The sequence below is a fragment of the Podarcis cretensis genome (assembly GCF_951804945.1).
Source record: "Podarcis cretensis genome assembly, chromosome: 13".
Taxonomy (NCBI): domain Eukaryota; kingdom Metazoa; phylum Chordata; class Lepidosauria; order Squamata; family Lacertidae; genus Podarcis; species Podarcis cretensis.
The window spans coordinates 1,302,527-1,328,240 of NC_137182.1; the positions used below are offsets into that span (position 1 = coordinate 1,302,527).

The window sequence follows — 25,714 nt, forward strand, 5'->3', positions numbered from 1 at the left end:
TATACGGTACTTGGCTTGCATTATAGATACAGATTGCAGAAATAGTGTGGGGTTTTTTTTATTTTTTTTAAAGTGCGTACAAAGTCCTGGTTATAACTCCAGTGATGTATACTATTATACCATTTGCGCACGCAGGTGATGTCCTATGCGCTGTAACCTCAGAATTTAGAAATAGCCAGCCTGTGCAATCCAGGCTAATTTTTGCAATAAGTAAAAAGCAGGGATGCTACTCTGTTTCTCCAAACCTGACCTGATACCGCTCTTGCACTTTATGCCAAGACATCCTCGCTGCAGAACTTGGGAACATCCTGCAGAGGTGATGCCAAGCCCCTCCCCTCCCCAATGAGCATGTGGCCGCTACACAAGCTTCAGTTTAGTCTCTTGGCGAGCTCAAAGCCTGTTGCTGCTGCTCCTGACCCTTAGCAGGTGAATCTCCAGTTTGTAGCTACTGTGCCATTGGAAGCTGCTTTGTCTCAAAGTTAGGGCCTTGATCCGCTTGGCTCAGCATTGCCTACGTGGACTGGCAGCACCTCTTTCAGACGGGGAATATTCCCAGCCCTGCTTCAGATGTGGGGGGGGGGGGGGCAAACCTGGGACCTTCTACAAGTGAAGCAGGGGCTGTGGCTCTGAGCCACGACCCTCCTTGTACCTGCGGCCTCTTTTGACCCCCACAAGATTCTCTCTCTGCTGCTGACCAATCCACAGATAGGGAATTGCATACCCCCCTAACTTTCTGAAGCCCAAGAGACTCACTTTTTTTTGTTGGTTTCCCTGCTTGAAATTTGAATGGCCCCTGGCCTCTGGCTTGGCCTATTGTTTCTGCACCCCAAATGAGCAGGAGTTGCACCGTCTCCCTGAGATGACAGCGACTGGAGGGTTCTGGGGGAGGTGGGCAGGGGAGACCGAAAGAAATATGCCTTGATTCCCTCCCACCCATCACAAAGCCCACACTGTTTCAAAGCATCAGGATTCCTGTCCCAAAGAAGGTTCTCTTGACCTGGCCCACCTTGCCATAGCATCCACAGAGCGGACGTGCTCTGCCTGGGGCTCCCATTCTCTCTCTCTTAACCTGTGCATTCTTCACCTGTCGCATTGAGTGGGGGGGGGGGGAAGGCCCCAGAGGAAGAGGCCTGACATGGCAGGTCTAAGGAACCCCGCCCCCCGGCCCTGAGCTAGAGGACGGCCGAGCCGGTCGGTCCTCGGCTTAGTTGCTGTAGACCTGCCTGAGCCTGACAAGAAAGAGTTGCCAGGAACAAATCTCTATTGTTCGCTGTCATCTTTAAATGAGTGTCAAAGTAGGCAGGGGGGCTTTGACCGTTAACTGCACAATTTGGCAGGGGCCCTTGTGTCCAGCCTGGCCAGCCCAGGCGCCCCCCTCCCATTTCTCAGATTAGCAGAGGCGGCCTCCAGCCTCTCTCCTAAATGGGCCATCGTTGGCCCTTTGTCCACAGACTGCCCAGTGTGAAATTTGCAGCGACGTTAAATGTTTTCTAATGAATAATTATTGAAAGGAAATGGTGGGATATGTGTGTAATGGATTGTAGCACATTAAAACGTTTTATTCGGGGGACACAAAAATGTTGTCCTTCATAAGCGCTTTCGGGGAAGGGCTTTCTTCCCCCTCCCCACCCCCGGGAGAGAGGTTTTTAAAAAAATTCTCAGAGGATTACCATCAAACTCTTATAACAGGGTGTCTCTTTCTCTCTCTCTCCCCTCCACCCTGATAGAAATGGAAAGAGGCCCCCGGCCATCAAATCTTTTTCAAGATGGCAGCCGTGAAGCCTGCGGAACTGTTGGAAGCTTTGGGGTTTTAAAGGAATGTTTTTGAACTGTCTTTTGCTTTGGGAGAATAGGTTGGGTTCCCCTCTCAACCTCTGTGCTTTTCACGGAGAAAGACGATCTAAGGCTGCTGTGCCAAAGTTACAGGCAAGGATTTGTCTATTGACAAGGAACCGTGGAATAATCCTGTCCCCCTCATGCCGATGACGATTAACCTTAAAAGCTTGCATTTTCTGTTCTCTGGAAGATATTGCCATGTAAATGTTTTGCTGTGGGTATAATCAAGTTTAGAACATTATTATATCATCTTTAAAAAACTGGACAGGGGTGTCTGCCAAGTTTTGTCTTTTTCCCAAGCAGACAGCTGGTCACCACATTTATATTTAATGCTGGCTTTTCAGTGAGATTAGTAAGCTTACAGATGTGGTAGATTTTCTTAAAAAGAACCTGGAATGGTTTCCCTTTATAAATGATATTCTGTGCATGCACCACAGGAGTGACCATCCCCACTTCCTGTGGCGTTCTGGGGGTGTTTTGCTAGTTGCTAAGGGGCAGCTGAGTTCGAAAGCATGTCATGGTGCAAGTAGATAAGTAGGTACTGCTCCGGCGGGAAGGTAAATGGCATTTCCGTGTGTTGCTCTGGTTCGCCAGAAGCGACTTAGTCATGCTGGCCACATGACCCAGAAGCTGTACACCGGCTCCCTTGTCCAATAAAGCAAGATGAGCGCTGCCACCCCAGAGTTGGTCATGACTGGAGCTAATGGTCAGGGGTCCCTTTACCTTTAAGGAGCAGCTGGTTCCAGGGGAGCAGGTGTCCCTCTGCCCTTTATATTTTGACCTAGTGGAAATAATTTGATTATATAATTCAGTCCCACAAGATGTGGCAAAGACTTTATGTGGCTTTTGAAAAAAGTTAAGTTCATGGAGAAGGAGAAGCCTGTGAACTGCTCTAAACCTAAAGTTAATCTCCATCCTCAGAAGCAGTTTACCTTTTGTGCCCTACAGGCTGGGGACAGGTGGGCTGGAGGTTGCCGCCTTGCCCTGCCCTGCCTCTGAGCTTTCCAGAGGTGCCTGAATGGTCACTGCATAGGACTGGTGCAATCTATTTTGCCACTTGAGGCAAAGGACAAGATGGCAACCCCACTCCACACTCAGCAAACCATCCAGGCTGGAAGTTGATGCATATTTCCATGCTGATGGTTGGACAGCCTCCTCCTCCTCCCCCGTGGCCAATGACAGCAGGCTAGCTCATGAGATGCCAGCTGGACCCTTGCTCTGCCCCACATCCTTCGGCAGCTGTCTCCTGAGATCGGCACTGCCACTCTCTGCCCAACAAGAGGGACGGCTCTGCAGGAAATGGGATCCTGGGCAAGGCAAGGCAGGGCTCCTTGGGGAATTCAGCAATACCAGATCTACATGTCAACAATTGCCAATTGACTGGTTGGTTTTCAAGGAGGGATAGACAGTTTCACAGAGGAGAAGTGTGCCAGAAGCTGCTTTATGCCAGGTCAGACTCTTAATTGTTCACCAGTATGTATTTTATTTTATGTTAGAATATTTGATTTAATGTTTGTGATTGTAATGCAGAAAAGATCCCTGCATTGCAGGGGGTTGGACTAGATGACCCTTGGGGGTCCCTTCCAACTTTACAATTCTATGATTCTAAGTACCACTTCTACTTCGTTCTGTATTTACCCCTCTCTCCAAGCAGGGGGCACTGCGCTTTGCCAGGTTCGGTTTCCTTGGAATGAGGGTCAGCCGAGGCCTTCAGGGTGTACTGTTTTATTTACACCTATATAGAGCCTGGGCATAAGATGGAGGGGCTCACAACATTCATCAGTATTTCAATGCAAACTTTAAATTTGCAGTTTAGCCCAGCACACGTTTGAACAAAGCAATCTTCCCTAAGACATTTGTGTATGTTGCTTTCACTAATAGATGCATTATAATGCACATTTTACCCCAATGCCTGCATTTTTGTACACTTTACGTGGCCAGAGAACTGCACTGCAGAATTTGTGGAAGTGCAAATAGTGAAGGATGGCTGTGTTTCAGTTTTCATATTTCAGAGGCAGGCTAGCCTTTAAATGTGAAGGGAAGTGAATTTCTCCCCATCCCTATGCTTGATCAGTGTTGTCTCCATTTCTGTAATCCTAAGTGCTTGGCTGCCCTTCCTTGGTGGCGAGAGAGTGGCACTCTGCACATGCTTGGTCAGAGTCAGAAGTGCTTCTGAATATGAGCTGCTGGAAGCCACAGAAGGGGAGAGTTGCTCTTGTTCTCAGCTTGCAGGTTTCCCATGGGGGCATCTGGTTGGCCACTGTGAGAAAAGGAGGCTGGACTAGATGATTCAGCAGACTGACTCAGCAGAACTCTTCTTATGTTTCAGTGCTTCTGTGTCACGTATGGCCTGGTCCTGTACTGAGCTCAGCACTGGTGCTGTGCTGTGCAGAGGCCTGGGTCAAAGAAAGCTGTGCACCGCAGCGCAGGGATAAGAAACATACAGTGGTACCTCAGGTTAAGAACTTAATTCGTTCTGGAGGTCCGTTCTTATCCTGAAACTGTTCTTAACCTGAGGTACCACTTTAGCTAATGGAGCCTCCTGCTGCCGCCGTGCCACCACCTCACGATTTCTGTTCTCATCCTGAAGCAAAGTTCTTAACCCGAGGTACTATTTCTGGGTTAGCAGAGTCTGTAACCTGAAGCGTCTATAACCCGAGGTACCACTGTATTTGCAAGAAGACTACCTTCCCAAAAGCAGGTGAACTCTGCAAACGCTTGATGGCTGTTGTTTGTCCAGAGCCTGTCGGAAAGGGTAGGATCTAGCTAGGCAGAAGTAGCCTGCCCAGAATTATACAGGCCCTAGTCACCTCCAGGTTTGACTACTGCAATCTGTTGGTATGTCGGGCTGCCCTTGAGGACGAGGTTCTCTAAAAAAATAATAATCCGGTTCAAGATGCAGCAGCTGCTGACTGGCTCATCTTCTAGGAAGTAAGTACGGTAAATAAGATAATATTGTACTAGCCAGAGAGGCCATGACAAAACCATACAAACCCTGTCAGAAAGAGTGTGTTTGTGACTCTGCCTAAGACATAAGCAAGGCTGCAATTGGGGCTCCTCCAGGACTGCATGCAATGCATTTCTGTTTAGACCTCTGAATCTCCCTTACAAGTCACTGCAGTTTTCTCCACTTCCTCCTCCTTGATTTTTCTTGCCACCAGCCCAAAGAGGGCTCAGCAGCCTAGAACGTCTCTGCCAAGGAGAGACTGCTTTCTTGGAACAAACAGGGGACTCAGAAAGTGCCTCCTAGGTTCTGTGTATAGTGGGCCATGTCACAAATAGCGGTGAATGTCTTCTACATGCACATGCCCACAAATACAGAGTCTCTCTATCTGCATATGGGATCTAGTTGCTCCTCCAGCACAGCTGAGGGCATTACTTGGAAACGCAGCCCAATAGAAACAAATCTTAATAGAGCTGGCCAGAGTTTAGACAAACAAGTGGCTCTAAAATTTACTCAGGTGCTTAAATTCAGTATCTTTAACTTTTTCTTCTTTTTTATGTGGCTTACACTGGACTTAAAAAAAAAATCTTTATCAGCTTCTATTATCATGTGTCTGTATTTTATGCACTCACCTCGGGCAGAATATAAATCCATCAAGTAAGAATGAATTAAATCAATTGATAAGACAAATTAATAAACTTTCTGCCCACTTTGTGTTGTGATCAGCAGAGGGACTGTTAAGGATTTAATTTAAAAGAAGGTTTTAGGGTGACCTCTTGTGGTAGAAAACAGGACGTACGTCTTCTGAAAATGTGAAGAAGTCACTTGTCATTTCTGTAACCAGAGCACCCTCTTCTCCTCAGACATGTTTTTTTTAAAAAAAACAACAACACAGGTGCCTTGTTGGGCCAAAATCCAACAGGGGGCTCAGGATGCTTAACCTGTTGAATTTCCTCTTGCTGTTCAGCTGGGAAAAGCAGCTCAGCCCTGTTAGAGGAGGGAGGTGAATAAGGAGTTCTGCAGGCAGGAATTTTAGATGCAGTGATGGTTGTGGGAGTTTAACCTGTTGGATTTCTGCTGATGTGCAACTCATGGTTTTAGGGCATTAATAATTGGATCTCCTGCCTTCCCGCTCCTGCCACCCAAAGATTTTTTTCTTATATTTTGCTCATAGGGCAGCTGAGTGCATTGCAAAATGAAGGGTTGGTGAGCCCTCTGCCATCTTAATTTGCCCAGTGCAGGGATTTCAAAGGTTATCAGAGGCTTGGGGTGGTGGCAGCCCAGAGCAGGGCCTTCTCTGTGGCAGCCCTTCAGCTGTGGAGGTCCCTCTACACAGAGGTGCACCTGCCTTTTTCACTGAACAGCTTTGGGCAAATGTTGAAGATGTACCTCTTCAGCACTCCTTCCTTGGAGGTTTTTAAGCAGAGATTGGATGGCCATTTATAATGGATGCTTTAGCTGAGTTTCCTGTGTTGCGGGGGGTTGGTCTAGATGACCGTTGGGGTCCCTTCTAACTCTACAATTCTATGATTCTATGTGTGTTTTCAGGACCCACCTATTATTGCAAATCCAATATGCTTTAACTGCTTTGAATTTTGAATGTTGAGTTGGTGTAACCCAGCCTGGGGCCTGCTGGTGAAGGCTGGGTAACATAATTATTATTGTTTGTTGTTAATGTAATATAATTTAGCATATACAGATTTGTGTCACAGGAGCCCTGGGTCCTTTCAGTATCGAGCAACTTGGGGCAGGTGTTTTCCTTGAGCAGGCATTTCTGGTGCCTGCTTGAAATGGCCTCCATGAGACGCTTGAGCCAGGGTCCTGGCTGCAGGAAGGCAGTGGTCCTTGAGACAGTGCTACTGTGGGTGGCAGAGAAAATGATGAGAATCTCCCCCCCCCCGCCCCCTGCCCTTAATGGGTTGGCTTCTAACTGCAGTCAGTGGAAATGTTTCAGTGGAAACTGAGCACTTCCTTGTGCAGCTGTGGCAGTCCAAGGATGGCAGGAAGGGAAGCAATTTGCCCGAGGGGTAATTCCGTGAAAAGAAATAGGTGAGAGAAATCTGATCCAGTAGGCAGCTCCTGGGATTTCAAAGGCCACTCACTCCTTTCTCTCTCTGATCTCAGAGAAGGTAAGGCGTTCTTTCTGTATCTGGTGCAGAGCAGTGTGTTGGTCTTCATACTGTCAGTGCCCCTTGAGAGGGGCTGGCCGAGCTTCCTGGTCAGGCAGGCCTGGGACCTTTGGGAAAGCAGCAGTTATTTCCTAGGAGGAAAAGGGGAAAGGCTGAAGCTGCCACAATGTCGAATGAGAAGCCTTGGCTGTTCTAACCCTAGATGTGCGCAGGATTGAGAGAGTTGTACAGTGGAGAGAGCAACTCTGCACATGGTCAGAGGCACTTTAGTCTCTTATTTTGTGTTCCTCTCTCCACCCCCACCCCAGGCTGTGTCAGCATAGGAACAAAGGAAGCTGCCTTCTAGCGAGTCAGTCCATTAGACCACCCAGTTCAGTACTGCCTGCACTGGCTGGCAGTAGCTCTCCAGGGCTTCTGGCTGGGCTCTCTTTGGGGATTGAACCTGGGACCTTCTGCATGCAAGAACAGGTACAGTCTTGCTTCACCGGAAGCCCTGGGAAACAGCCCTGGAGAGTATTCACGCAGTAGATTTAGGAAGGCAGAGAGTGACGTTTTTGGAAGGGCCAGTGAGTTAGTGAACATTCCAGTCTGCTGTTGGGTAGAGCTTTCTGACAGGAAGAGCTGTTTGACAATGAAGCAGACTCCCTGGGAAGGTGGTGGGCTCTTCTTTGTTGGAGGTGTTTAAACAGAGGTTGGACGACCATCTGCCAGGGATTCCTGAGCTGCGATTCCTCCACTGCAGGGGGTTGGCCCTTGGGGTCCCTTCCAGCTCTGCAGTTCTGTGATTCTCTGCTCATAGTTTCTCTGCGGGAAAAGGGAGCACAAGATGCAGGAAAGCAGGAGGGTGGGTGGCACAGCGTCCCCATGAGGATTGGGAGCACACGTGTTTTCTGTTGCCTTCTGGATATTTTGGACTACAACTCCCATCATCTCTGAAAGTTGGCCCTGCTGGCTTCTGGGCCCCAGGCTGGGGAAGTCTGCTGCAGGCCCTTCCCCATGCAGGTGGGGCTTAGCATGTGGGGAAGGCACCTGCAGGATGCTGTCTTCGCAGGGTGTGCTTGTGGGTGAGATTTTGAGGGGGAGGAGGAGCTACTAAATGAGCATGCAAGGTGGGCTCAGCCAAGCAAGAGTGAAAAGCAGCAGCAGCAGCAGCAGCAGCAGACTCCCAAACTGCTTCGCAGATAAATTGAGCAAATGGCCTGTCACGATGGGGTGCATGTAAAGCAGCCCCAAATTCTGTCACTTAGACAGTCTCCCCGACAGTAGAGCCAGGTGAATCTGTCAATATCTGCTTTCTTTCAGTTTCTCAGTTTCCAACCTTAAATTCAGCTGGCTACATTTCTGCATCTGTGACCTTTTGAAAAAATAATCTGCATGAAAATAAATATGATTTTTTGTATACATTTATCCCAATATATGTATTTTTTGCAAGGAATTTTCACCAGTTTACACATATCTTTGCACACTTTTTGGCCAAAGAACAGCATTAAAAAATTTGGAGAAAGGCAGATTTTGATAGATGGCTGTGTCCCAGTTCGCTTACTGGTTTGGGAAGTGTAAATTAGGTAAAATGTGAATTGAATGGATTTCTTCCCCCACCCCCATCCCTGCTTGACAGATTACTTCCTAGGTGTGTGTTCAGGGCTGAATTAGCTTTCTGGAACCTATGAAAGAGTCTTTGCAGCACCTGAAAAGGCTGGCCATGTCCCTGTGATCTGTTCAGCAAGCCTTTCTCTGCTGCAGGTGCAGATGAGCAAGATCTGTTTCTAAGAGCCACTCGGAATCTCCCCCCCCCCTCTCTCTCCTCCAAGGTGATGAAAAATATATTTTGCTCAGCTCATGACTGTGGTGGCCAGCAAGCTCCGATAAAAACCTTGCACAGAAAGACGCCCTGTCCAATTCACTGCCTTCCCAACCATGGCCATGAGTTCCCATTGGCGGAACAGCATCCCCAGTCAGGGCAGAGATTGCAACAATATGTTTAAAGTCCAGCTGGCTCACTTTAGAAAGGGCTGCGTTGTGGAACAGGCAGAGGAGAATCGCAGGACGGAGCCGAGGCCTGCCAGGTAAGGGAACGTGGGGGAAGCTGAAGCCCTGGCGGCTCATCCAAGCAGACGCCCCCTGGAGCACAGCTGTGCCCAGCTAGATCCTTAAACGACTTGTGGCACAGCCTGTGTCTGAAATTCCCATTAGAAATGGCAAGTGCCCATGAATCTGCATGGGGCAAATTTTGGCAGACCTGCAAGCAAATCTTTAAAAGTGTATTTTGGGGGGCAGGAGTTCCAGGGCTCCGTGCAAATGATCTGGGGGCCCTGATCCTCCTCACCACCACCTCCGCCTCTCTCCTTTGGCAAAGCACATCTGTTCAACTTGTGGAGAACTCAGTTGGATTCCTGAATTAACTTAAGAGGACAGCAGTGTCTTAGGACAGCCTTCCCAACCTTGTGCTGCTTGGACTACAACTCCCATAAGTCCTAGTTGGCCCAAAACAGCCAGAGGGGAGCCAGGCTGGAGAAGCCTGCCATCAAGCAAGTGGCAGTGGAAGCGAGGAATCCTGGCCAAATACTGCTGTGAAACTATTAAGCTGCAAAGCGGCCAAGAAAATGAGCTACAAACCAGAATATTTACAAATGGTTAGCCTTGGACCAAGGCAGTGGCAGACGCCAGGGTTTTTGTGAGATCACTTTTTGTTTTTGTTTTAAGTAGTACCTCGAGGTGCAAAATAGTGTTTCAGTGGGCAGAATGACGATTAAGAGGGGAACCAATTGCTTCCCGACAGTCGGTGAACTTCTAGACCAAATTGCGGTGTCTCCAAATTTACAGCTGCAGGGACTCTGGTGCGCTCCGTGCTACTTTTGGTTTAAACTGCAGTGCGATGGTAATACTGATTCTGCCTTGCAGACGTCTTGCTGGTGGCCTTGTTCCAAATTCCAAATCATTTCTTAGCAATTAAGGGAGACTGATGAAAAGTGTGCATAGAAGAGAAGAGGAGACTGAGATTCCAACAGATTCAAATGACAAGAAAGGAGATTTTGATTAAACATTAGGAAAAACTTCCTTGTTGCTTGTAGTATGCATGAGGCAGGAGAACTTTGCAAAAAGAAGGTTTTTCTCTAGTTCTGATTATTGTAGTTTTAAGTGCAAAGAAGTGAGTAAATAGGCTGAATCGGATGGATTTTGTTTCATTGCTTTTCCAAAGGGTTTACAATTTATTAATCTTGCTCCAGTTAGAAAAATTGTCATCACTCCCAAATTTTGCACCCCTGGGAAGAAACGTTGTGTTTTCTTCTCAATGCAGACTCTAAATGAATTTTGGAAACCATACAAGAAAATAAAAAAGTTGTGTTTGTGCAGCTTTGCAGGTCAAGCAAATGCTAGTTTCTGGAAGACACAAGGCTGCTTCCAGGATAATTCAATTTTTTAAAAAATAATATTTATTCAAATTTTCAAGATACAAAAACATTTAAAGCATAATCAAACAAAAACAGAAAAAAGGCAAAAGAAAAAAAAGAAAAAAGAGAAAAGAGTATACAAGATTCAAAATAACTTCATTTCATTATCTTGTGTCTTAGACCTCCTCATACCTCCCTTTTTTGTATTCCAATTTAATCATTGTTTCAGCAAATTCTTCCCATATTTATCAAAAAAAGAAAATAATTTATCTTAACAATCTATTTCAAATTTATCAATATTACCTTTAACTTTACCTTTACTTTCAAAACCATATACCTTTAAATTTAAACTTTAAATTATATTTATACTTATTATCTTCAAATCTTTCTACTAAAGCCAATTATTTCCTTCCCGCCACAGTCTATTATTTCACAAATGTTGCTCAGAAATAGCCAAATATATAAAAGAAAGTTCTCTTCTAATTTTGTCCATCGTCCCTTTCTTCCTGGTTTCGGGTTGCGTCCGTCCTTTCTTCCCTTTAATCTTAATTTTCAGTCCGGTGTTCTAATGTCTGAGGCTCTCAAGTCACTTCCATGCCACCTCTGCAGATTTTCTTGCTCCTGGTTGTGATACGACGCTTTCTTGTCCCTTGTTAAAGTCTTTCGTACTTTCTTCCCCTTCTCCATGGGGAGTGGATCTCTGGGAAGTTCCATACAGTCATAGTCTCCATTTTCATTTGTCAGGTTGTTCCATTCCCCCCAGTTCCACTCCCCATTGTTGAATTTGTAATCCCAACGGTAGTTGCTCCAAAGGTACTTATTCTCTTGTTTCACAGTCCCACTAGAGCTAAAAATCCCCTTAACTCCGGAAGTTTGCAGACACCCTTTGGATTCAACGACATTAGATCTCTCATTTTGTAACTTTTGAGGTGTATTAACAATCTCTTCCATCTCCCACTGCCCTTGGGTTTGCTTTAAGTCAGTTTCTTGGGTCAATTGTTGTAAGGTTTCACTCTCTTCTTCTCCTGTCAATCCATACTTTCTAGCTACAGCAGTCATGGCATCCAGTTTCTCATCTACCAAGTTCATGTCCTCCTGCAACTGCTGCAGCATAGCGTTCACTTTAACAAGGGCAGCAAGAAAAACTTCCTTCCTGCTCATTTTTAGTCAAGGTCAAATATCTGGTCTCACGCTGATTTCCACAGCTGTTATGTCTCTTTGTGAACTGCAACAAAGAAACTAACAAACCCCCCCTAGAGGGCAAAACTTCTGTTAACCTCCATCTTTAAAATATATCAAACAAAGGAGAATTTACTTTCAATTTTCCAATACTTTGTTTCCTTGCAACAAACACAAGCAGAAAGCGACATTAAAGTCCATTTGTTTCTCTTTTACTTCTGTCTATCCAAGTTCGTTTCCTTCAAAGAATCTGTCCTGACATCCCGTCCCCAGGTTGGGGGCAATGGAAATTTATTCCTTTACTTTCTATCTGCAGGATTAGATAGTCAAAGTTCTTTTACCCCCTTTCCTCCTGCCGTCAAGGGGGTTTTAATGGTCATAGGTGCCGGAAATTTCAATCTTTGAATCAAATTCAGGGCTAATTAGTTTGTACGATCTTTGCTTCAGTCTGTTTACAAAAAACGGGAGGCAGACTTCCTTTTTATACCTTCCCGCTTCGTACCTAATTCAAAAAATTTTTTTTCATTAATCCAATCCTCCATTTTTACTCACGGGTACTTGTTTAAAGTCCAAATGTCATCAGGAAAAAGCCGGTGCTCTCCGTCGATGGCTATGCGGCTTCCCTCCGTGAAAGTAGCAGTCGGTTCGTTTGCACCACGCTGCTCACCCCACTTCACTCCAGAGCCCCAAAAAAGGGTTTCCCGGCGAGTGGGGGAGGCGCTCTCGGTGCTCCGCCGAACCCCACGTCCCCAGGCTCCTCCGCCTGGGGTTTCTAGCAGGTCCCCCCCTTCGCCGCGGTGGGAAGACCCAATTTTCACGGAGCCCGTTCCTCCAGTCGGAGGAACTCCACCATTCGACGATGGCACCAACCCGGAATAATTCCATGATAATTCACAAGCCTGGCTGGCATCCAAATAAAAGTATAATGGGATGATTGTGTCAAATTATTTCTAGAGGGACAGCAGCAAAAATTAAAATGAGGTAAAAAAGTATGTTGTGGCTACTAACAAATATACCATAGTCCTTTATGAAGTCAAGTTTTTGCTGGCAAACGTGAGAGGCAGCGGGATGCAGCCATGAGAGTGTTGGACTAAGACCGGGGAGATCAGGGTTCTGATCCCAACTTGGTCGTGGAAAGGAAAGTGGGATAGAAACGTGGTAAATATATAAATAGTAATTTTATATATACCTATATTGTCCAGAGTCCTTGAAAAAGGGGTTGGCATGTAAGAAATTTGTGTTCCACCTCCCGTGCCTCCAGAGCTCAAGGTGGTGTGCATTGTTTCTCCCCTCCCCATTTTATCATTGCAGCAACCCTGTGAGGTAGGTGAGGCTGACAGGCATTGGCTGGCCCCCCAAGGTCACCTGGCGGACTTCATGGCTGAGGGAGGGATTTGAACCCTGGTCTCTTGGGGTCCTAGTCCAGCACTCTAACCATTCTCCTACGCTGGTGCTCTGGGCTGTATGAGAACTCATCGGTTCTCTTCCATCTCTGAAAACTAGCAGGTGGTGTCAAAGATGCCCTGCCGGAAGTTGCTTTGTACTTTAATCTCCCTCTTGTACCCAAATTCTCTTGGAGAAATTCTGCTACCCTTGATTCAATCCCCCCCCCCTTGCCCCTTGCAGATCGAAGCAGCGTGGAGGAAGCCCTACAAGCTGAACATGGAAGGGGCTCTCGTGGCCCGGGACAGAGTTGGGATTCAAGATTTCGTCCTTTTGGATTCTCACACGAGTGAAAATGCCTTCTTGGACAACCTTCGCAAGCGATATCAGGAGAACCTCATCTATGTAATTGCACTCTGAGCTGCTTTAGGGATGCTCCAGTTGGTCATGAGCTGTCTTATGAAGAAAGGGGTGGTGATGGGTGGTTATTATGGGATGCCTGCTGTTCTGTTAGATTGGTGTCTCTTCCAGATGTGGAGAGGAAATGTGGAACTAGAACAGGAGTGTTGGGCCTCCTGGGGTAGCTTCAAAAGAGGATCAGACCAATTCATGGAGGACAAGGCTAGCAGTGGCTATGGGCCACGATGGCAGGGCTGTGGGCCTTGGACTTTCTGCATGTGCTCTGCCCCTTCCTGGCTTTTGCCTGGCTTGAGCATAACACAAAGCCATAATTTGTTTCTCTGACCATGCCTTGTTCCAAAGGCATTCAGACAAACCATTGTTTGTTTTATTTCCCACGTGCTCTTCCCTCATGCCTGTTGATGGGCATCGGTGGTGGGACATACCAGGATGTACTCTTTACAAAATGTTGCTTTACAAAAATGTATATGAATTAGGCAAAATTGCACACAAACAATTGCGTTGCAAAATGGTGTGTAAAAGTGGAGAGCTTGCACTTAAGGCTGGAAAACTGAGAAATGGAGATAACCTGCAATGGACAGACCCCTCATCCCTGTGGCTGTTTGGGTCCTTATTTGTAGCGTTTGTTCCTTACCCCTCAGACGTACATTGGCACTCTCCTGGTGTCTGTGAATCCCTACAAAGAGCTGGGCATCTACACGGTGAAGCAGATGGAGCAATACAAAGGGGTGAACTTCTTTGAGCTGCCACCACACATGTAAGCACGTTGCCAACTTTCTTAGGTGTCTGCTTGCGCAAGTCTCCTCCCACCCAGATTTTAAAGAACCAAATTAGATTTTAAATGGCAAAATCCTTATATTGCTATGTTTCTGAGTTACTGCTTGTAGTTAAGTAGATGTGGAGCCTGTTGCACCTTCCAAAAAGTTTACGCTAATTTGTGGACAGTGTAACGAAAGACTCGTTTTTAAATACCTGGCATAAAAAAATGCTACCACTGTAAGGGAGTAACTAGCATCACACAGGGTTGACTCCAGAAACATAGTTAATAGAGCTGTTGGGAAATAACAATGCAGAATATTGGGGGGGGGGGGGAGGAAAGGAAATTGTTGTGTAAAATGTGGCTGGAGGAGAATTTTACTTTATCCACATTTTTAAGTAGCAGCACCAAATTTGCAGCTCCCAGACTAATATGTGAAATGGAGTGTTATTGTCAGGGCTTTCACCCAGCCTTTGCCAAAGAGGCGCTCATGGTGCGTTCCAGCACCATTTTTCCCTAGAAAAATAGCACTGGTAATTAACCTTCAGATTTCACACTTCTCCAAATCTTGCCATTTAAACTATTGTCTCAAAAATGTACCAAAATGTATGTTTTAAAAAGTGTGCATTTTAGGATTACATTTGAAAGTAAGAGTTTAAGTATGAATCTAAATACAGATTTTTATACATTTTTAATGTGTCTGTAAAATTAATGAGGAAATTGAACAGAAAGGACTTACTAATACATGTGCAATTGGCTGGTGATAGACTGATTCAGCCAGTATGGTGTTGTGGTTAGAGCACTGAACTCTGACCTGGGAGACCAGAGGTCAAATCCCAGTTCAGCCATGATGCTCCCTGGGTGTTCTTGGGCCAGTCACTGGCATCTCTCAGCCTAACCTGCCTCACAGGGTTGTTGTGATGATAAAATGAAAAGGAGAACTGTGTACGCCACCTTGAGATCCTTGGAGGAAAGGTGGAATATAAATGTAATTTTAAAAATAAAAATAGAATCCATCTGCCTAAGTGATGAAGGATGCTTTGGAACCTTCTAGCTTCTGAAGGTGCCTGGCATGTTTTACTTAACTCTGAGAAGGCTGTCACTGTGACCAGTGTGTGTGTTTGGTCCTTTTCCAGTTATGCCATAGCCGACAATGCCTACCGGGTCATGTGTACAGAGTACAACAATCACTTTATCCTGATTTCGGGGGAGAGCGGTGCTGGGAAAACAGAAGCCTCCAAGAAGATCCTTCAGTATTTTGCCATGACCTGCCCTACCACAGAGCAACTGCAGGTCGTCCGAGACAGGCTCCTGCTCTCCAACCCTGTTCTGGAGGTAAGCAGGAAATGCACCTTGCTCCCACATCAGAGGCGAGAGCAGCAAGATTTTGTCCGCTGCCTACCCAGCAGAGTTCTCTAGGAGGTTTACATAAACAGTAAAATGCATGATACAAATTACATTATTATTATTATTATTATTATTATTATTATTATTATCATCCAGGCTTTTTCCTTACACAAATTTTAAAAATACAGCTAAAATATAATAAGTTAAAATCATATAAAAGATAATCATCAAAAAGTAACTGAATTCTTAATAGAATAAAAACAATATTAAACAAATCTATTACAAGACAAATAGTAAAAACAGCACAGCACTGTTAAAGCCCTTTCCTTAAAAAAAGCTTGTTGGGATAAAAACAGTCTTCACCTGCTGGCAGAAAGATAACAAAGAGGGAGCCTGTCTAGCGTCTCTAGTTCCAAAGTTGTCTGGGAGCAGCCACCACCTAGAAGGCCCTCTCCCGCGTCGCCACCAAGCGGTGACGGTGGGGGGACTGAGAGAAGCCCCCTCCAAGATCTCAGAGGTTAATCTAGGAGAATAGGGTCTTTCATCTGCTGGGTCTAAGCCATAGAAAAAAGCATTAAAACCAAGATGGGCTCCTTGCTGTCAGGATGTATTTATCCTAACTGAAATCTGAGTAAAACACAGCCACTGAAACAGTTGGAATGGGTTTTTGGCACCTGTGGAAACCTCCCTGGTGTTTAAGGACAGTTGAGGTGTGATGAGTGCCCTGGTTGCAATTTATTCATCTTTCTGTCTTTCGTGCGGTTGCTTCATGATGAGGCATTGTATTTTTAATCTGGAACCCTGTCTGAAATTGTTTGCAATGAGGAGTGGGATAGAAAAGCTTTAATAAATAAATGAAATTTTGAAAAAGAGTGGGGAAATGCTGGAATGCAAGGGGGGGGGGAGAAAAGGAGAAGGGGTGATGTGGGTGGCACTGAATGATCAGCGCAACTAACAAGAACAACTCAAGGACTGAACAAGGCGAGGAGGAAGAGAGGGGAGGGGAACACCAAAAGACCTCGTTACTCCTTTTTTGTTTGTGCTAATCTGTAGGCTTTTGGAAATGCAAAAACTTTACGGAATGATAATTCAAGCAGGTTTGGAAAATACATGGACATCCAGTTTGACTTTAAGGTAAAGCATCTTTCCTTCTTTCTTTCTTTCTTTCTTACTTTCACTTGGAATGGGGAGATTTGCAGTGGTCTGCTATAAGAGCCACTTATGCGCCACTCCCCCTGAAGAAACCGAATGTCGTTCTTCTCCTCCCACATTTTATCCTCACGCTGACACTCTTGACTGACAGAGTGACTGACCTAGCATTTCCCAGAGAGGTTCATGGCTCAGCAGGGATTTGAACTTGGATCTCCGCCTGCCAAGCCAGATACTCCACCACACTGGCTCACATCAGGGTTGACTGTTTGCTCAAGTGAAGGTGACTCTCTGCCTTCTTAGTGCCATGAGATGCTTCCATGTGACTTGAGACAATTCAGCCATCCCTTCTTCATTTCTCTGTCCATTTTTGAGGTGCAGTGGAACCAGAACTCTACACAGGGAATAGTCATCATCTAGGTTTTACTCAGTAGACCCTCTGAAATTTATGCTCAGACACAGAGCTTTTAAGTGTGCACCTGTGCCTGGAAAGAGCCAGGCAAAAGGTACGTGTGGAGAAGCTCTTTCTATGCTCTGCCTCCACTTTAGGTTGCCCACTTGTGAGAACAGGATGCTGGACCAGATGGGCTCCATTGGCTCTTCATTTGTTATCACATTCTCTCTCTTTCCTTTTGTTTTTTTGTTCTTTTCTTCCCAGGGAGCTCCTGTTGGTGGGCATATCCTCAGCTACCTGATAGAGAAGTCCCGTGTTGTCTACCAAAATCCTGGGGAACGGAACTTCCACATCTTCTACCAGTTGCTGGAAGGCGGGGAAGAGGATTTGCTCCATGACCTCGGCCTGGAACGCAACCCTCAGAAGTACATGTACCTAATTCAGGTTGTGGGGGGCTCTTTGTGTGCCCCCTTCTTAACATGCCCAGCTTTCTCCGGTAACTACTGAAACATGCAGTTTCAACCCAATAACAGAGGCACACCTTACTCTTTTGAACCCCAAAAGGCTTGGATTCCCAGCCATCAGAGGAGCACACCCAACCCGCTGTGGGTTCTGCAAGAGTTGCTGATCTGAGCAGGCTTCCTGATTTGGGAGGGACCAAACCCAGAACAGTGTCTTTGGTAGACAGAGCGAAAACAGGCCGACAGTCCCTACTGTGGATGGGTAAATCTTTTTGCACTCTGCAAAGGAAATAATCCAGTGTCTCAGTCACATGCACACCAGATGATGCAGGAAGCTGTCAGGTACCCAGCAGGAGAGAGGATGGGACTGTGCAATTTATTGTTTTGGTCCTTGCTTCTCCCAGAAGCACACCAGAAATCCTCCTTTGGTTAGGTGCTTTAAGCTCATGGCAGCCACTCATCTATTTCTCAGGGTGCAATAAAAGTTATTCCATGCCCCGCTGTTTGGCAAGTACTTGTAGTAGGTCAGGCTGTGTGTGCCACTCAGCACAAACTCAGCATTTGCTTCACGAAAGAGGACCCCAAGGACATCAAGCAGTGGGCATTGATTTAGAAAAGGGAGAAAGGAATATTCCCATTCTATTTTATTTGTAAACTGTTATTCTGCTGCTTCAGGGAAATGCTCAATTTTTAAAATAAGAACAAAAATACAACTGAGCATCAACACAGACAGAATTAAGGGTGGATGAGTCTATCAGCTTTGGTTTCCCCATTTTTCCATTCTTAAATTCAGTTTATCAAAACTTCTGCCTCACTGTTAAAAAAAACACGTTAATTTTTTTGCCAGAATTTTAGTGTGAATCTCCTTATTACACCTTTTTGCAAGCAATTTCCTGTAATAAAATTATTTGTTCTACATTGCTATCACTAAAATATGTATCCTTCCTGCTCACATAGCCCTAATATGCTCATTATTCTCTGCACCACAAAATTTAGAAAAGCATGGTTTTCCAAAGATATTTGTATTTTGGTCTGCATCTTGTTTGAGGATGTGCGAAATAAGTGGGCACTCCTTAAAATGTGCACCACCTGCGTTTTGTTCTCCTACCTGCATTAGTGTGGGCTGCATTGCTCTCATGTTTTGCCTCTGGTCACCCACTGTGTGAAAGAGGAGCCGGGACTCAGCTGGCCTCCTGCCCAGTCCAACAGCCGGGCTCTTCCTATGCTCTAGCTGGACTGTATCTGCAAGCTGCCAGATGGAAGGCAACCAAATGTACTGTATGCATGTGTGGTCTTTGTATCTAGCCTTTCCTCCAAAGAGCTCAGGAAGGCACTTGGAAGGCGCTCCCCACCCTCATTTTATCCTCACCCCGTAAGCTTTTGGCTTTTCTACACTTGCCTTTCCTCCACGGTTTCCAGGTGCTTGAAAGCTCAGTATTCGAACGCTTCCCCCCCTTTTTTTCTCCAGAGCTTTCCCTGTGAAAACCTGCCCTTTAATGCTGAATTGGAGCAAATGGCTTTCCCTGGAAAACCCAAATTGCCGTTTGTTGTGCTCCAGTTTTAAAGAATGGATTTTCATGGGGAAAGTTTACGGGTGAAATAAAGAGCAGAAGTGCAGAAGTTTCTCATGCCACCTCCCTCTCCCCACAACAGGGGCACTGTGCCAAAGTGTCTTCCATCAACGACAGGAGCGACTGGAGGACGGTGCACAAAGCTTTCACTGTCATTGACTTCAAAGCGAGAGACCTTGAGGTACAGACAAAGGGGGGGCAGGTGAAGGGGGCGTTGCTTGGAAGTGGGCCCCTGCTTAGTGATGGAAGGAAACTGGAATCCCTGTAGAAGCCAGCAAGCTTTTTTTGGTCAAGAGCTGAGTGGAGCATACGGAGCTGCCTTGCAGGGCAACAGACCACTGGCCAGCTGAGCTCACTAGTGCCTGCAAACTGGCAGCTGCTCTTCAGGGTTTGGGGCAGGGTTTCTCCCTGGAGATGCTGAGCACTAAGCCCAGGGACTTTCTACCGGAGCCAGGAAGCCATGCTACTTCCCCTGCATGTAAAATGAGATTCCGCTCCTCACACTTCTAAGTTGGATATGGCTTGCTCATGAGCAAGATGGCTGCGTAACCCTGAGGTCTTTGTCCCTGAAAAACTAAATAACTAATGAAACAATAACATTTATGGGCATTAAAGTACCAGTTGACCTGGAACAAACGGGGGATGAAGCAGGAGGCTGAAACATGCCTGGCAGATCATCCAATGGTTCTGAACACTTTAGCAAAGAAGAAACGGACAGGGAGTACGGTGGGGCTCACAGCAACGAGGTCATGAAGTTGAAAAGTTATCTGTCACAGGAGGGAGCCTGAGCAACACAGTTCAGTCTCTTGTGAAAAGCATTAGCAGATGGCAGACGACCCTTTGAGTCTCTTCCAACTCTTCCATTCTAGGATTCTGTCCCCAAATGAACAGAACTCTAAATGAAGTTCATGCACAAATTGAAGAGCAAGTAAGGAAGGAAGAATCAAACTGAGGTTGGAAGGTTGGAAGTGGTGACTAAGGAACTCTGTGTAAAGAGGGAGGAGCAGCTGAGCAAGGGCAGTGGGCCAACATTTGGGTGAAGGGACCTCTGAATTAGAAGAAGGGACTAAGAAGTCCAGATGGAGGGCACTTAAGGGAACTTACTCTCCAGTTTTAAAAATGCACTGTTGAAGAAACCATATACCTGGTGTTGAGAAACCTATAGGAGCTGATCCAAATTTCCCTATCAAACCTATCACAGACACACTAGGAAAAGTGGGCGTGCACCCACATCATGTAAGAAACAAAGTAAGAAGGCAGGTTGAAAGAGCGGACACGGATCAACAGCAATGCAACCAAGTAGGAGCAAGAGCTCATTGCTCTGAGAGAGCAGGGGGTTGGACCGGACAGGGCATTGGCCTGATCCAGGAGGGCTCTTCTGTTTTGCTGCTGTGAAGGTGGTGTTCTGCAGCATGGCAGGTGCAGAGCATAAATTGGAAGCGAAATGCTGTTTCTGAGGTTATCTAGTATGTGCAGACTGGAGTAATACCCACTTCAGCCTCTGAAGAGGCAGTTGGTCTGCAAGGGTTCTACCAGCCATGCGTAGTTTGTTCTTTTGCTGGTCACCCTTTCTTGTGCTCACCCGACTCTTTTTGTCCGCAGAACCTCTTTGGAGTAATTGCCAGTGTCCTGCATCTGGGAAACATCCAGTTTGAGGAGGATAGCAATGGCCATGCCATCATCACTACTGGCTCCCAGATCAAGTGGATCTCAAAGGTGGGGGTGGCAGGTGGGAGCAGCAGCTTCCAGTGGAGTCCCTCGTAGGTTCTTGCTATTCATTTGCATCCACATAATGCCAAATCATCAAAATGCCATTCTGTATTCCTCCCCCATTTAATCCAGCTTTAATCCTCTGGTAGGCTCACCTGCATTGAACCTCCTTTTCTGCCCTTGCCAGCTGCCTGGTAATTTAGGAAGCAGCAAAAACATACTACCAGAAGAATATGTTTTTCTGTCACTTCAACATGGCATTTGCATTTCAGGAGTTGCGTCCCCTCCAACCGCTAGGTGGTACTTGCCATCTGGCTTCAGTTGATTGCCCTTACCATGTAAAAAGGTGAAGGTAAAGGGACCCCTGACCATTAGGTCCAGATGTGACCGACTCTGGGGTTGCAACGCTCATCTCACTTTACTGGCCGAGGCAGCTGGCGTGCAGCTTCCGGGTCATGTGACCAGCATGACTAAACAGCTTCTGGTGAACCAGAGTAGCACACAGAAACGCCGTTTACCTCCCTGCCAGAGCAATACCTATTTATCTACTTGCACTTCATGCTTTCGAACTGCTAGGTTGGCAGGAGCAGGGACCGAGCAACAGGAGCTCACCCCGTCGCAGGGATTCAAACCGCCGACCTTCTGATCAGCAAGCCCTAGGCTCTGTGGTTTAACCCACAGCGCCACCCACGTCCCCTTATCATGTACACCACCATAATTAAATCCCTGGCTTCACTTATGTAAGGAAAACATCAGAGTCTGTATTTGTGTTCTCTGCTTAACTGTGTTTCACTTGAGGCATCAAGACAGATTTGGGTAACACAACCAGATTTTGTGTTTTCAAAAATAGAGCAGCCATTGTTGCTTCATCCCAGAATCCTACCTAGGTATAGCCTGATACAGTCTGCATTCTCCATCTTCAGATGATACTGAGCAGAATTGGGCCAGGACATTTTGCTGCTTGAGGCAGAATTCCCAGCTGCCCCCTGCCTCCTCCTCCTCTGCCCCCACCACCTGGGGAAAAGAAAAGAGAAATGGAGGCTGGAGAGAAGCAGTGGCCTCAGGTGGCAGATCCAGGTCCAAGGAGCACTTCCTGTCTCACCTGAAAAGAATTATGGAGAACTCTAAAGCTTGTACAAAATCTTGGTTGCTCCTAATGAAAGGCACTGCTAGACTTTGAAATTTAAGGTCCATTTCCCCCCTCTCTTTCTTTCTAGCTTTTGGGGGTCCACTTATCAATTCTGCAAGAGGCCCTAACTCACAGGAAAATTGAAGCCCGGTTTGAAGAGGTATGCTAACAAGCTTTTCCTGATTTGCTTGCAAAGAACTGAAGTAGCCAATTCACTAGGTGACCCCACCATTGTGCTCTTCCTCCCCAAAGGTTTTAAGTCCACTGGATGTTGACCTGGCCTTTTACGCTCGAGATGCAGTGGCAAAGGCCATTTATGGGCGGACATTTACTTGGCTGGTCAACAAAATCAACAGCTCTTTGGCAAACAAGGTGAGTCTCTTGTTGTAGCTAATACAATGTGACCCTTTGAAACATTTTTTTAAAACCATGTTTGCAGTTGGCAATCTGGCAGTCGTTCCAAGATAACTGTTCCTCCTTGGAGACTGTCTGTGAGAGACGGGCCACATCCCCCGCTCTGGGTCCCGTGCTGACTGGGGAAGGGAGGCCTGGCCAGAACAGAGTGTATTCTTCTGCATAGCCCACCTTTCCCCCTTAAACAATGGATAAAGGGGCAGCCAGATAGGAAAAGTCCTTTTATTTACTTATTTATCCATCTATAGGCCACTTAACTTATTACAAAAAATCCCTCTTTGAGCAACTCACAATAAAAAGATAAAAGCTCTGAAACATACATTAACACAAAAATATATCTACAAATATCAAAAATATCAAAATTACTGAGCACTGTAATCCAGAGTTGTAACTGAGTTTTATAACTCTGGATCATAGTGCTCAATAAGCCAATATTCTCATAACTTATTCTTTATTATAAATTGATTTTTATAGAAATTTTCTTAGACAAATAAGAAATACATAATAGTAAACACAACATATATAACAAAACTTTACTCTGAACATAGTCCCAGTACTACCTGTTGATAAAGAGAATAAGAAAATTGATGCAACCAGGGACATCATAATAATAATTTATTTATTTATACCCCACCCATCTGCATATTACAAAATGAGGTTATATGTAGAAACAGTAATCTGGAATGTCAAAGGAAGTCATTTATATGTTTTTAAGCAAAGGCCCAAAGTGTTTAGGTATACTACCTGCCCATAATGGACTCAGAAGATCCGTGGAGGGTGAGGAGGACTGCTCCCTGTAGGCTTAAAAATATAGAGAGAAAATTTGACAAATGGAAACCAAGTAACTGAAAATGATGTTTTGGATTTAATCCCCCTAAGTTGTTGTTGTTGTTGTTGTTGTTTGCTTTGCTTGGCAGGATCTCACCAGGAAAACTGTGATTGGGCTGCTTGATATTTATGGCTTTGAGGTTTTTGAGACAAACAGGTAAGTTACTCTTGCTCTGGTCACTTCCAGGCTGGATTAGTGCAATGTGCTTTATGTGGATCTGCCTGGAAACTTTGGGCTGGTCCCCAGCATTTACAAAAAAAGCTGACTTATGAGTATTGAGACCTAAAGGAGGAGAACATCTTTTGCAAGCTCTTCCAATTGCTCAGGGTGGCTTTCCTTAAGGGCCCTTGGTGAAAAAGTAAAAATGAAATAAATTTAAAATCCCTGTACCTGGAAATCTTGCATATCAGTGGTGGTGGACTGCCCTTTGTTGGAGGTTCTTAAAGAGAGGTTGGGTGGCCATCTGTCATGAACTCTCTAGCTGTGATTCCTGCCTTTCAGGGGGTTGGACTAGATGACCCTTGGGGTCCCTTCCAGCTCTACAGTTCTTGGATTCTCTGACATTGGACTCCTTGTCCCTGACATGGCAGGTGGGGTGGGGGGAGGATTAGAAGAGTTGTCAGTCCTGTGTGACACCACCCCCCACCCAGCAGTCTTAAAGCAGCTGCAGTGCAGAAACGGGTTTACCCTCGTTAGCTCCTGTTTGAGAATTAAATGCCCATATTTTTCAAATGACTTTTCTGCACTTGGAATTTCCTCTCAAGTTTTGAGCAATTCTGTATCAACTACTGCAATGAGAAGCTACAGCAACTGCTGATAGAGATGACCCTGAAGGCTGAGCAGGAGGAGTATGAACTGGAGGGCATTGAGGTAAAGGCCGCAACCCCCCCCTCAAAAAAAAAAAAAGATTCCTTATTGCCTTCCTGGTCTGCCGTCAGATCCTTCCTTAAGATAAAACACGTATTTAAGTACATGCGGATTGAATGAAATTTCAAATAAACACAGGTGAAGTTGACTTAGATGATCTGGTCATTCATGATCTGTCCATCACTGGCCTTCCAGATGTTGGAGGATTTCAGCTCCCTACCATTGCTGGAAATTGGTTGGGACACAGGTCCCCCATACCCCAAACAGCCAAAACAGGCGTTGCCAGTTTTCAAAGCAATATCCAAACCTGCTGAATGTGTCTGCCAGAGGGGGAAGTGGGATGGGCACATCACAAGCAGAGACCCCACTTTACTTTTCTGAAGAGCCTGTTGCTCCTGTTTCTGCCAATCCTTGCATAGCCCAAATAGGGCATGGAGATGGGGGGCATCAGTTTTGGGAGATTCTCAAGGTTTGCAGAAGCAGGAAAGAAAATCCTCAAGGTAGGCAGCACCCCCGCCCCCGAAGAAACTAATGAGGTTTGAGGGTGCCCAGTGTGGCCATGGAATGCCAAGGTAAGGGGGCTTTAATAATAATAATAATAATAATAATAATAATAATAATAATAATAATAATTTTTTATTTATACCCCGCCCTCCCCAGCCAAGGCCGGGCTCAGAGCAGCTTACAAGCAATAACAAAAACAAGATGAATGATTACAAACTTAAAAACAAAAATAAAATACAACATTAAAATAATGGAACATTAAAATATTAAAATGTAGCCTCATCGCAGGAGGAGAAGGAAAAGAAAAAAAAGAAAGAAAGAAAGAGAGAGGGAGGGAGGGAATCAAATTGGCTCCAAGCCAAAGGCCAGGCGGAACAACTCTGTCTTACAGGCCCTGCGGAAAGAAATCAGATCCTGCAGGGCCCTGGTCTCATGAGGCAGAGCGTTCCACCAGGCCGGAGCCAGAGTTGAAAAGGCCCTGGCTCTGGTTGAAGCCAATCTAACTTCAATCTTTAACAATCTAAAGAGAAGGCTTTAGCGGGGTGTATGTGGAAAACGAGGTGGGAGGGGGTAACATGGAATGAAGCGCTTGGAAACCCAAACAGGAGTGCCTCATACGGCAACATTTTGCTGCAGCTCACCCCTTGTTAATCTTCTCCAGCCCAGAGGGAGTTTAATTCCTTGTTTGAATTCTCTGTCCAAATCTCACCTCAGTTCTTCAGCCTCAGATTGTCCCAAGGACTCCTGTCCCCAAAATAGCCCGTCCCCACACACCTGGATCTCAGAGATGCTTTTGCTGATGGAAAAGTTATGTGCATCGGGTGTGACTTTTTAATTTTGCAGGAAGCCCTCTAGAGTCTCTGTTTTTGCTTCTCATTCCAGTGGGAGCCAATCCCATACTTCAACAACAAGATCATATGTGACCTCGTAGAAGAGAAACACAAGGGGATCATTTCCATACTGGTAAGAGAGAAGATTCATGTTTAAAAGTTTGAAATGTTTAAAAGTCATGGCTTCCTGCCAAAAGTATACTGGGAACGGCTAGGGAGCTTCTAATGGAGAATTAGTCGCACACCCTTCCAAAACTACAGCCCCAAAGTTTCTTTCTGAGTCGGGTGCAGCAGTTAAACCAATTTCAGCCAGGTTTTAGTTTGGTGGTGTCAACACCCCAGGGATGCCTGACTGCCTGGGATCTACATCTTCTTTCTAGTCATGTTAGCTCAGTTGGTAGAGCATGAGGAAAGAGCCCTCGAGGGCATTTCCTGCATCTTCCAGCCTTCAGGAGCGCAACTGCCTCCA

At 45.8% G+C, this 25,714-nt stretch overlaps 1 protein-coding gene across 4 annotated transcripts in view; it reads left to right on the plus strand.

Moving 5' to 3' along the window:
• Positions 1-25,714, plus strand: part of MYO1H (myosin IH) — a 128,544-nt gene that overhangs the window by 58,793 nt on the left and 44,037 nt on the right. For 3 of the 4 annotated variants that reach the window (XM_079949330.1, XM_079949329.1, XM_079949332.1), the window contains 12 exons: positions 13,107-13,268; positions 13,925-14,040; positions 15,177-15,375; positions 16,441-16,521; positions 17,195-17,374; positions 19,045-19,143; positions 20,565-20,678; positions 21,890-21,961; positions 22,054-22,173; positions 23,133-23,200; positions 23,809-23,914; positions 25,298-25,378. In XM_079949330.1, coding sequence (XP_079805456.1) covers positions 13,107-13,268; positions 13,925-14,040; positions 15,177-15,375; positions 16,441-16,521; positions 17,195-17,374; positions 19,045-19,143; positions 20,565-20,678; positions 21,890-21,961; positions 22,054-22,173; positions 23,133-23,200; positions 23,809-23,914; positions 25,298-25,378 — 1,398 coding nt within the window. Of the gene's footprint in view, positions 1-8,738; positions 8,976-13,106; positions 13,269-13,924; positions 14,041-15,176; positions 15,376-16,440; positions 16,522-17,194; positions 17,375-19,044; positions 19,144-20,564; positions 20,679-21,889; positions 21,962-22,053; positions 22,174-23,132; positions 23,201-23,808; positions 23,915-25,297; positions 25,379-25,714 lie in introns of those variants that run through there. The other variant, XM_079949331.1, reaches the window with a different exon arrangement.